This window comes from Nerophis ophidion, linkage group LG19, assembly GCF_033978795.1.
Source record: "Nerophis ophidion isolate RoL-2023_Sa linkage group LG19, RoL_Noph_v1.0, whole genome shotgun sequence".
In the NCBI taxonomy this organism is placed as follows: domain Eukaryota; kingdom Metazoa; phylum Chordata; class Actinopteri; order Syngnathiformes; family Syngnathidae; genus Nerophis; species Nerophis ophidion.
This window is the reverse complement of record NC_084629.1, coordinates 47,627,310-47,640,364: the sequence shown is the minus strand read 5'-3', so window position 1 is coordinate 47,640,364 and position 13,055 is coordinate 47,627,310. Positions and strand designations below refer to the sequence as shown.

At 38.4% G+C, this 13,055-nt stretch overlaps 1 protein-coding gene across 1 annotated transcript in view; it reads left to right on the top strand.

Annotated features, from left to right (window-relative positions):
• agps (alkylglycerone phosphate synthase) overlaps positions 1-13,055 on the top strand; it is a 102,083-nt gene that overhangs the window by 50,832 nt on the left and 38,196 nt on the right. The window contains exons 12-14 of the mRNA XM_061880185.1: positions 1,379-1,430; positions 6,443-6,519; positions 6,606-6,718. Of these exons, the coding sequence (XP_061736169.1) occupies positions 1,379-1,430; positions 6,443-6,519; positions 6,606-6,718 (242 nt within the window). The remainder of the gene's footprint in view (positions 1-1,378; positions 1,431-6,442; positions 6,520-6,605; positions 6,719-13,055) is intronic.

The following is a 13,055-nucleotide window of genomic DNA, read 5'->3' as shown; positions in this document are numbered from 1 at the left end:
AATTATATTTGGAAACTGTGGACGTGGGGTCCTCCGGAACTACGAGGAAAATAACCATCCGGATTGTTATAGGCGCAAAGTGTAAAAGCCAGCATGTGTGATGGTATGGGGGTGCATTAGTGCCCAAGGCATGGGTAACTTACACATTTGTGAAGGCACCATTAATGCTGAATGGTCCATACAGGTTTTGGAGCAACATATGTTGTCATCCAAGCAACGTCATCATGGACGCCCCTGCTTATTTGGGCAAAACTATGCCAAGCCACGTGTTACAACAGCGTTACTTCGTAGTAAAAGAGTGCGGGTACTTTCCTGGCCCGCCTGCAGTCCAGACCTGTCTCCCATGGAAAATGTGTGGCGCATTATGAAGCGTAAAATACGACAGCGGAGACCCCGGACTGTTGAAGGACTGAAGCTCTACATAAAACAAGAATGGGAAAGAATTCCACTTTCAAAGCTTCAACAATTAGTTTCCTCAGTTCCCAAACGTTTATTGAGTGTTGTTAAAAGAAAAGGTGATGTAACACAGTGGTGAACATGCCCTTTCCCAACTACTTTGGCACGTGTTGCAGCCATGGAATTTTAAGTTAATTATTATTTGCAAAAAAAAAAAGTTTATGAGTTTGAACATCAAATATGTTGTCTTTGTAGCATATTCGACTGAATATGGCTTGAAAATAATTTGCAAATCATTGTATTCTGTTTATATTTACATCTAACACAATTTCCCCACTCATATGGAAACGGGGTTTGTACGTCGTTACTTCTTAGAAGCCGGAAAAGGACGGAACATACTGTGTAAAACATGTGAAAGTTACGCCCACTAGACATCTGTGTAAATGTTGCAAACAGCCCCTTCAAGTGTGAGTTTCACAAACAATTCAATTGTTAATGTTATGAATCATTCATACTGAAAGTGCAAATGCTTATGTGTCTTTTGTTAGTTTTCTTCAATTAGATATTTCTAGAAAAATGACCAGTTTCTAGAGAAAGAAGTTGAACGCTCGTCCCTCTGCTGTGCTTTATTTAGATTGTGAGATGTTTGACATTTCCTTAAATGCAACTTTTTTCACAAGGTTTTTTTTTTCCTCCACCGGTTTAATATTTTTTTGTTATATGATTGTGTTTTTTTTTTCCAAAATCACCAATCCATCAAGTATGAAAAATATATGTTTTATATTTTTTTGTAATCATGATGAAACTGTCAGCAGAGGGTTTTTTTAAATTCAAATAATGGCTTCTTTATTAGTCAGGTAGATTATGTCAATTGCCTCCAACATGTTTTTATTATAATTTCAACAGAATAATAACCATACAAAGTTGACTTTATATTGATTTTCCCTTTTATTATTTATCATTTTCTTTCTTTTTTTTTTAGAGATGTGCTCCTGCATCTATTCGACTTATGGATAATGAGCAATTTAAATTTGGTAAGTTTTTTTCATTTTCTATTCTTGAATTTAAACTAGTGCTGTCAAACGATGCACTTTTTAAAATCAGATCCATCACACATTTGCATTTTGATTAACTGCGATTAATCACAGTGAATTGAATCCCTTCACAAAAAGACCCTGATATTAATATTGTCACTTACAGGAACATTTTATTTTAATGTTTTACTTGGATGCATTTTATTTATTTGTTTAAGGCAGGGTCAAGGTAAGGCTGGAAGAAGGAGAATATGTGCACTGCAAAAACTGAAATCTAAGTAAGATGAAATGTCTCAAATAAGGGTGATATTTTTCTGTCTGATAAGATAGTTCTTCTCACTAAGCAGATTTTATGTTAGTGTTTTACTTGTTTAAAGTGTTTGGGTCCTAAATGATCTCAGTAAGATATCACAGCTTGTTGCTGAAATGTGATGACCTATATTGAGTAAAACATGCTTGAAACTAGAATATCAAGTGTTGCAAAGCTTTGTCATCAACACTCACAAGTATGAAACAGATTTTTTAAAGTAATCATCTCTTACTTCAAGCATGGAAAAAAAAAATCATGATGCCGATCGCATATAATTATGTCAAGATAATGGCACTAGCATTTACTTCATTTAAGAATATTTTTAAACACATTGAGCAAAAAGGTTTCTTTTTTTTCTACCAAGAAAAGCTCACTTGTTATTAGTGAGAATATACTTATTTTAAGGTATTTTTGGGTTCATTGTTTTGGAAAGTCTTGACAAGTCAAATGTTCTTGTTCTATTGGCAGATAATTTTGCTTAGTTCAAATAAAACAGTGGTTCTAGACCTTTTTTCAGTGATGTACCCCCGGTGAACATTTTTTTAATTCAAGTACCCCCTAATCAGTGCAAAGCATTTTTGGTTGAAAAAAAAGAGGTAAAGAAATAAAATACAGCACTTTGTCATCAGCTTCTGATTTATTAATTTGTAGAACAGTGCAAAATATTGCTCATTTGTAGTGGTCCTTCTTGAATTATTTGGAAAATAAGATATAAAAATGACTAAAAACTTGTTGAAAAATATACAAGTGATTCAATTCTAAATGCAGATTTCTCCACAAAGAAGTAATCATCAACTTAAAGTGCCCTCTTTGGGGATTGTAATAGAGATCCATCTGGATTCATCAACTTACTTCTAAACATTTCTTCACAAAAAATAAATCTTTAACATCAATATTTATGGAACATGTCCACAAAAAATCTAGCTGTCAACACTGAATATTGCATTGTTGTATTTCTTTTCACACTTTATGAACTTACATTCATATTTTGTTGACGTATTATTAAATAAATATATTTATTAAGGATTTTTGAATTGTTGCTATTTTTAGAATATTTTTGAAAAATCTCACGTACCCCTTGCCATACCTTCAAGTACCCCCAGGGGTACACGTACCCCCATGTGAGAACCACTGAAATAAAATACTCCTAATTTTTTTTTTTTTTTCTTGTTTTTGAACACTGACTTTTTGCAGTGTGGTCAAACTAAGATAGTGATTAATCGCATGGGTTCAACTTTGACAGTCCTATTTCTTACATTACTTTTTTTCCCGCTGATTACAAGCGGAAATCTAATGTTAATATTTATTTAATCTGATATCATCAACAACTAGCATGCGTCCTGTTTTTATTTCACTTGCAAGTTGGCTGCACGACCATAGAGCCGAAACAACATGAAGAATTGTTCGGAGCCTAAACGAAGTAGTAGTTCCATTGAAGTTTTACGATGCTTCTCCTTAAGGTCTCACCAGATGCATCTGGCATCACCAGACATCTCAGTAAAACTCCCCTTAGCCTCCAGGGATCTCATTATCTCGCTTCCATTTCCTCTCTCCACCAAGCAGGCAGTTCTAAGCATTAAGGAAGGAAGATGAGGCGACAAGGATTTTCACTAATAACTAAGACTCTGGCTCCGTGATACGTTCGCCAGCTTATTAGCGGCTTCTTTCATACTTTTAATCATGTCGGCAATTGATGCAGCCACAAGTCTTTCTTCGATTGTGCAATGTGGTAGCGTCTCTTTGTGCAAGATGAAAAATGAGACTGCTGTCACTGTCACCGAGCTTGTTATGCAGAAGGGAGGAGCAAAGCACACAGGATGGAGAATTAAGAGTAAGATAATACACGGTGTCTATCTCGGGATATGTAGTTAAAGGCCTACTGAAAGCCACTACTAGCGACCACGCAGTCTGATAGTTTATATATCAATGATGAAATATTAACATTGCAACACATGCCAATACGGCCGCTTTAGTTTACTAAATTGCAATTTTAGATTTCCCACGGAGTTTCCAGTTGAAAACGTCGCAGAATGATGAGGCGTGTTTGTGTCGTTATTGGTTGGAGGGGACATATTAGCCAGCACCACTTGCGGCTAAAAGTTGTCTCTTTTCATCGCGCAATTCCACAGTATTTTGGACATCTGTGTTGCTGAATCTTTTGCAATTTGTTCAATTAATAATGGAGAAGTCAAAGTAGAAAGATGGAGGTGGGAAGCTTAAACCTTTAGCCACACAAACACACGGTGTTTCCTTGTTTGAAATTCCCGGAGGTGAAGCTTTACTATGGATCAGAGCGGTCAAGCGAACATGGATCACGACTACATGTCAGCCGGCAGGTTTCAGTGAGAAAATTGTGGTAAAAAGTTGCCTCTTACCGGAGAAAAGCTGAGCTTGCCCCGTCCATGCAGCTGCCGTGACTTCTCTCAGAGACTGGCGTCAACACACCTGTGGACACACCCCTCTAACTGTCAGGTACTATTTAACTCATTAAAACACTAGCAACACAATAGAAAGTTAAAGGGGAACATTATCAGCAGACCTATGTAAGCGTCAATATATACCTTGATGGTGCAGAAAAAAGACCATATATTTTTTTAACCGATTTCCGAACTCTAAATGGGTGAATTTTGGCGAATTAAACGCCTTTCTGTTTATCGCTCTGGAGGAGATGACGTCAGAATGTGACGTCGCCGAGGTAATACAGCCGCCATTTTCATTTTCAACCCATTGTAAACATTGGGTCTCAGCTCTGTTATTTTCCGTTTTTTCGACTATTTTTTGGAACCTTGGAGACATCATGCCTGGTGGGTGTGTTGTCGGAGGGTGTAACAACACTAACAGGGAGGGATTCAAGTTGCACCACTGGCCCCAAGATGCCAAAGTGTCTGCCGCCAGACCCCCATTGAATGTACCAAAGTGTCTCCACATTTGACCGGCGATGACAGACATGGCACAGAGATGTATGGATAACCTGCAGATGCATTTGCAACGATAACGTCAACAAAATCACAAAGGTGAGTTTTGTTGATGTTGACTTATGTGCTAATCAGACATATTTGGTCGCAGCGTGACTGCCAGCTAATCGATGCTAACATGCTACGCTAATCGACGCTAACATGCTATTTACCGGCGGTGCTAAAGCAGACATGGCACAGAGATGTATGGATAACCTGTAGATGCATTTGCAACTATATTACGTTTCCTTCCACCCACATTTAATGCGAAACAAACACTTACCAATCGACGGATTTAAGTTGCTCCAGTGTCACGAGATGCGAAAGTCCTGATCGTTTGGTCCGCACATTTTACCGGCGATGCTAACGCAGCTATTCGGCCATGCTATGGCTATGAATAGCGTCAATAGCTATTCGCTCAATAGCTTCAGTTTGTTCTTCCATACTTTCATACTCCAACCATCTGTTTCAATACATGTGTAATCTGTTGAATCACTTAAGTCGCTGAAATCCGAGTCTGAATCCGAGCTAATGTCGCTATATCTTGCTGTGGTATTCCCATTGTTTGTTTACATTGGCAGCACTGTGTGACGTCACAGGGAAATGGATAGTCGCATCACAAATAGTGAAAATCAAGCACTTTAAAGCTTTTTTTAGGGATATTCGGAGACCGGTAAAATAAAAATAAAAACTTCAAAAAATACAACAAGCCACTGGGAACTGATTTTTATTGTTTTTAACCTTTTTGAAATTGTGATAATGTTCCCCTTTAAGGGATCTTCCAGAATTATCCTAGTAAATGTGTCTAAAAACATTTGAATCACTCCCAATGCAATCGCCTTTTTTTTTAACTTTATTTATTTATTTTTTTTGTTGTTCTAGTCCTTCACTATCAATATCCTCATGCACACATTGTTCATCCTCGCTCAAATTAATGAGGAAATTGTTGCTTTCTCGGTCCGAATAGCTCTTGATGCTGGAGGCTCACATTATAAACAATGCAAGGATGTGAGGAGCCCTCACACCCGTGACGTCACGCGCACATCGTCTGCTACTTCCGGTAAAGGCAAGGCTTTTTTATTAGCAACCAAAAGTTGCAAACTTTATCGTGGATGTTCTCTACTAAATCCTTTCAGCAAAAATATGTCAATATTGCGAAATGATTAAGTATGACACATAGAATGGACCTGCTATAAATAAGAAAATCTCATTTCAGTAGGCCTTTAAATAAACAGTGAGAAGGTGGCGAGAAAAGTTACAACATGCAGTCAAACCCAGAAGTGGACACAATTAGGACACGAAGTGATGAAGAGACTCAAGCATACATAGGGAGAAATAAATGAAGTGTTAAGTCTGCGTGACATCACCCGTGACTTCCCCTGCCATTGATTGATAGCGATCCCGTTGGCCCCAGCCGCTCATTCCTGCTTGTCCACTGGCACTTTTTGCACGTCCAATCAGGAATAAATCAAAAAAGTGTGTGTGAGGAAGACGGATATCCCCACCTCAACCCTTCTTCCCTTCCGAAAGACTCTGATTTATTGTCGCTGTTGCCTGCAACCACTGGCCCGTTGTAAACCTATTCAAATGTCGCCATTTATTTTTCCTCCCTTTGTTTGAGAGTCCAAATAACTCTTGACTGGCCAGCTCTCTCCGATTCCCGCAAGGTGTGAGCGTTAGAGTATGACAAACGTGAGAAACTAAATCCTCTGGTCGTTATGGCTTACCCCTAACTTGTGTTTTCACAGGTCATGCCCTCAAGCCTCAGGTGTCCTCACTTTTCACCTCCTTTCTGGACGGCCTGAAGAAACTGTACATCACCAAGGTGAAACAGGAGCGGAAGCACTCCATGTCCGTGGCGCCCTGCAAGTATTCCCCATGAAAAATGAACCCCACTTCTTAAATTCTCAGTTCAAAGGCTTCGACCAGAACCGCTTGTGCGTGGCCACCCTGCTGTTTGAGGGGGATCGAGAGAAGGTCCTGCAGCACGAGAAGCAAGTTTATGACATTGCCGCCAAATTTGGGTTAGTAGTTGCTCACTTGTCTGTCTTCCTGTGGCAGGACCACGCTGAATAGAAAAAAAAAAGTTGTACTTTAAAGAATAGAAAAAACAATTTGTGTAATTAGAGATGTCCGATAATGGCTTTTTTTACTGATATTCCAATTAGAGCTGGGCGATATATCGATATATGGCGGGTTTGTCTCTCTGCGATATAGAAAATGACTACCGTATTTCCTTGAATTGCAGCCGGGGCGCTAATTAATTTAAAACCTCTTCTCACTCCGGCGTTTACCAAAGGCATGCAGTAAATTTAGGCCTGCGCTTATACATTTGAGTGTGATGTAAGGCAACCATCATGAAAAGCACATTTAATAAAAAAAAAATGTTATTATGGTCTTACCTTTACTTATAAATGAAGTCCATGCGCAGCTCCTTCTGATCAAAAGCATCGATAACTTGTTTATAGAAGTCTTCCTTATCTTTCTTCACTTTTAATCCTCTCTGTCTCGATGGAGATCTTCCTTTATCACCTCCTGCTTCGATTGAAAGTCCAGTTTAGAAAACTGTTTTATTTTAGATATGTAATCCTCCATGTTAAAAGTGCAAGCGAGAGGAAAAAATAAACGATCGCTGCTCACTCTTGCTGCTTGTTGTCACTTCTTCTGCAGCCGAGTAGTCGCAAGAAGGATCACTAGCGCCCTCTACCAGGAGGCGGGAGTCATTTAATGACTCATATTTGACACACGCAGCTACGGTATATTAATAAAACATAGCTGCTTTCTGTATTTTTTAGCATATTCAATAGCTTGGACCTTAAATCCTACTGAATAGTTCTTAATCTTCTTCCCTTTATGCGATTTCAAATGATTGAAATCAGCCTCCTTCATTTTGAAAATGATGACAGGTGAAGTGTCACTCGTGACGTGACGAGTTTGACCCGGTGGAAATTCCAGGCATATGCTAATTATTTTGCGAAACGAGTTTGACCCGGCGGAAATTCTAGACACGCGCTAATAAAAATAATATTTTGCGAAACGAGTTTGACCCGGCGTTAATCTTGAGCCGGCGGTAATGCTAAGCATGCGCTAATTATTTTGCGAAACGAATTTGACCCGGCAGTAATTCTAAGCAGGTGCATACTATATACCCGGCTGCAATTCAAGGAAATACGGTATATTGTGATATTCAAGTATACGTTCTCACGCAGTTGCTTTTAGCTGCGGTCATTACACTACAGGCGTTTCCCACTCTTTCTTGTCTCTCCTTCTCACAGAGACGTAAACAAGCGCCCCTTCTTACATACGTCACACGTGCAACGTCACACGCCCTCCCCGAGCAGAGAGGTAGTTACATGGGTAACATTAGCTGTGATGCTAACGGTGCGTTGGGAGTGGTAATATGAGAGAAAGAAGGTGCCAATCTGGTAACGAATGAAGGAATAATTAATTCCCAAGAAAAACGGCACGGGGTGCATCGTCTGGGGGTGGTTTGGCTTCAAGCGGGATGATATTCCACATTTATGCGGCAAAAGCGTTGCTACAAAAAGTAACCGCACTGCTATTTGTTTTCCTATTATGCAGCTCATTTTTATTTGACACTCACTGAAATATCTTGTGAGACATCATGCACAAAAGTGGACTTTATTTGTTTTAAACTATTGTAGCCGCGTTTTGTACAAAAAGTGCACTTTAATTTAGTGTTGTTTCGATAAGTCGTCTTAGTGACATCATGCACAAAAGTGCACTAATAGCTTGTTTTAAAATGTCTCTGACAATCTTGCACTTTCTTTTTTGAAATGACATGAATGTTTGTGCCACTGCTTAATAACTGTTTAATAAATGCAGTGTTGCTAAATGGACTTAGTTGGGATTTCCCTCTCTGCATGAAAGTTTAAAAGTAGCATATATGAATGCAGTATGAAGAATATTGTTTTAATGTAGACACATAGAATCATCATCCTGCTGTCATTATATGCATCAAGTGTTCATTCAAGACTAAGGCAAAATATGGCGATATATATGGTGTATCGTGACATGGCCTAAAAATATCGAGATATTAATTAAAGGATATATCGCCCAGCCCTAATCCTGATATTGTCCAACTCTTAATTACCGATTCCGATATCAAGCGATACCGATATATACAGTGGTGGAATGAACACATTATTATGCCTAATTTTGTTGTGATGCCCCGCTGGATGCATTAAACAATGTAACAAGGTTTTCCAAAATAAATCAGCCCAAGTTATGGAAAAAAATACCAACATTTATTATTGAAGTCACAAAGTGCATTATTTTTTTTAACATGCCTCAAAACAGCAGCTTGGAATTTTGGACATGCTCTCCCTGAGAGAGCATGAGGAGGTTGAGGTGGGAGGGGTGTATATTGTAGCGTCCCGTAAGAGTTAGTGCTGCAAGGGGTTCTGGGTAATTTGTTCTGTGTGTTTATGTTGTGTTACGGTGCGGATGTTCTCCCGAAATGTGTTTGTCATTCTTGTTTGGTGTGGATTCACAGTGTGGCGCATATTTGTAACAGGTCCATGAGAAAAAAGACATGATGATAGCTAACGCTAGTTGCTAAAATTGCTATCATTAGCTGAAAACACACAAAAGCTAATGCATGTACAGGTGTAGTTTACGTCATTACATGCTAAAAGCCTAGAGGGCGCTAACTTTCCAAAGTGTGGTAAGCGTTATATCCCACCCGCTTTCGTATTTGAGCACTTTTTTTTTTGTTTTAATTCAGTTGAAGTAGTAATTGTGAAAAATGTAGATGTTTAGAATAATATATATTCGGTAAACCACTAATTCATTCATTCATTCAATACTCAGGTACCTAGTGGTTAGAGTGTACGCCCTGAGATGGGTAGGTTGTGAGTTCAAACCCCGGCCGAGTCATACCAAAGATTATAAAAATGGGAGCCATTACCTCCCTGTTTGAAACTCAGCATCAAGAGTTGGAATTGGGGGTTAAATCACCAAAAATGGGCGCGGCCACCGCTGCTGCCCACTGCTCCCCTCACCTCCCAGTGGGTGATCAAGGGTGATGGGTCAAATGCGGAGAATAATTTCGCCACACCTAGTGTGTATGTGACTATCATTGGTACTTTAACTTTAACCATCAATGTTTATTTTGTGTGTGACAATCATTGGTAGTTTAACTTTTAACTTTAATTGTAACATAAACTAGCTGGCGGTGTTTTTGTTATATTTTTTAGTTTGAACAATGTTACATTGAGCAAGTTGCAAACAACACACTTAAGTTTAATAAACAGTGAAATAGTCAATGTTGTACCACAATTGTGTGTGTATATTCTCTAAAAAACGTGTTCAAAATAAATTGTATATTTTACTGATTTTTTGGGAGAAAAAAAATGTCCGACTGTAATTTTTACCTTCACCTAAAAATGAATTCTCCTATTTGTTTTCTCAAAAACTTAAATTTCATTATATAGACCATTTTTTTCATAATGTTGCAATTTTTATTTATTAGATTTTTGTAGAAATTACCTTTTTTCTTTTTCTTTTGCAGTTTGGCTCTTATATCTTTAGTCACAACAAGAAGACTTAAGCAGACATTATGAATAATGGTGAAAAGGATGTTTTGGGCTTGCTGTTCTTCTCAGTTTGTCTTAGTTTGCCGTGATGGATCACCCGTGGATGTCCTCCTGCCAGGCCCGCCTTTGTGGGTGCTGATCAATGAGGTCTTTGGGGGAAATCAGGCTCACTGGGAAGCTCCATCGATGATTTTGACCGATTTAAAACAATCGCTTGCAGTTACGTCTCCTCACGGCAGACACAAAAGATTTGAGCAATTATTACACCCAGTAGGAGACACACCAAAAAATTGTGCTTGAGATTAAAAATGCTATGTTTCTTTGATTTTAATGAATTCATGACACTACTTCTTTTTATAGATTCAATGTAAAATATGACTAAAAACCATCCAGCCATCCATTGTCTATATTGCTCGTCCTCATTAGGGTCATTGGTAAGTAGAAACTTATCCTAGCTGGCAGCGGTGAACACTCTGGACTGGTCACCAGCCGATCACATAGAGAAACATTAATATTCACACTGACACCTATGGCCAATTTGTAGTCTCCAGTTAAATTAACAATGTGTGTGGAAACTCGAGTACTTGAAGAAAACCCCACGCACGCATGAGTTGAACATGCACATTCTACACAGAATTACCCAAATGAGATTCAAATGCTCGATCTGCATGCCAAGCACTCGTCCTGTCTGGCGAATATAAATAACCTTTGTATTAAAACATGATTACTTTGTTGAAGAAAACTACATTACAAGCTGTCATAAGCAACAGGAACATGGAGTGGGCTACACTGGGGATTTCTGCGACCATTCAGTGCTACTGTACTTAGTTTATTTAGGTCAATGAAATAGTGAAAATAATTTGATACAGCTCTGCGTAGAGATGTCCGATAATGGCTTTTTTCCCGATATTCCAATATTGTCCAACTCTTAATTATCGATGTGTCCCACGATTCGATTCAATATCGATTCTTGGGGTCACGATTCGATTCAAAATCGATTTTTTTTTTTTTCAATTCAACACTTTATTCTCGATTCAAAAACGATTTTTCCCCGATTTAAAAGGATTCTGTATTCATTCAATACATAGATTTCAGCAGGATCTACCCCAGTCTGCTGACATGCAAGCAGAGTAGTAGATTTTGTAAAAAGCTTTTATAATTGAAAAGGGCAATGTTTTATCAACCAATTGCAATAATGTAAATTTAACTATTAAACAAACCAAAAATATGACTTATTTGTGAAAACATTGGACACAGTGTGTTGTCCAGCTTATGAGATGCCATAAGTGTAAGCCACTGTGACACTATTGTTCTTTTTTAAAATTTTTTATAAATGTCTAATGATAATGTCAATGAGGGATTTTTAATCACTGCTATGCTGAAATGATAACTAATATTGATACTGTTGTTGATAATATTCATTTTTGTTTCACTACTTTTGGTTTGTTCTGTGTGGTGTTTGTGTCTCCTCTCAATTGTTCTGTTTATTGCAGTTCTGAGTGTTGTTGGCTCAGGTTTGGTTTTGGAATTGGATTGCATTGTTATGGTATTGCTGTGTATTGTTTTGTTGGATTGATAGAAAAAAAAATAGATTTAAAAAAAAATGAGAATCGCGATTTAAATTCGAATCGAATTTTTTCCCACACCCCTACTAATTTTGTTGTGATGCCCCACTGGATGCATTAAACAATGTAACAACCTTTTCCAAAATAAATCAACTCAAGTTATGGAAAAAAATGCCAACATGGCACTGCCATATTTATTATTGAAGTCACAAAGTGCATTATTTTTTTTTTAACATGCCTCCAAACAGCAGCTTGGAATTAGAGACATGCTCTTCTTAAGAGAGCATGAGGAGGTTGAGGCGGGGGGGTGTATATTTTAGCGTCCCAGAAGAGTTAGTGCTGCAAGGGGTTCGGGGTATTTGTTCTGTTGTGTTTATGTTATGTTACGGTGCGGATGTTCTCCCGAAATGTGTTTGTCGTTCTTGTTTGGTGTTTTTTGATTGATTGATTGAAACTTTTATTAGTAGATTGCACAGTTCAGTACATATTCCGTACAATTGACTACTATATGGTAACACCTGAATACGTTTTTCAACTTGTTTAAGTCGGGATCCACGTGGGTTCACAGTATGGCGCATATTTGAAACAGTGTTAAAGTTGTTTATACGGCCACCCTCAGTGTGACCTGCATTCACTTGTGTGCGTAGATATTATGTGACGGGACCAGCACGCAAAGACAATGCCTTTAAGGCACGCCCCCAATATTGTTGTCTCGGTGGAAATCAGGAGAAATTCGTGAGAACGGTTGCCCCAGGAGATTTCCGGGGGGGGCACTGAAATTCGGGAGTCTCCCTGGAAAATGGGGAGGGTTGGCAAGTATGACTGGGAGACACAACTGCTCTGTGCTTCTCCCTACGTCCGTGTACCACTCTGTACATCGGCATTTTAAAAAGTAATACATTCTGCTTTTTGAAACCCATACCGATAATTTCCGAAATTACATTTTAAAGCAGGGGTGTCCAAAGTGTGGCCCGAGGGCCATTTGCGGCCCACAGGTCATTTTTTAACGGCCCCACGGCACATTTTAAAAATACTATGGAAAAAAATTAAAAACATAAAAAGTGGTATAAAAAAGCAAACAGGTGAAATGTAACAAGAACATGTTGTAATGTTTACTCTAATAACACAAAGCTGACATGCAGGCTGTTTCTGTCTTAAAAAAAAATAGTGAATCAAAATCAATTATGAATTATTGACCAATTCAAGGCTCCAATTACGTCACATTAAATATTCAAGTT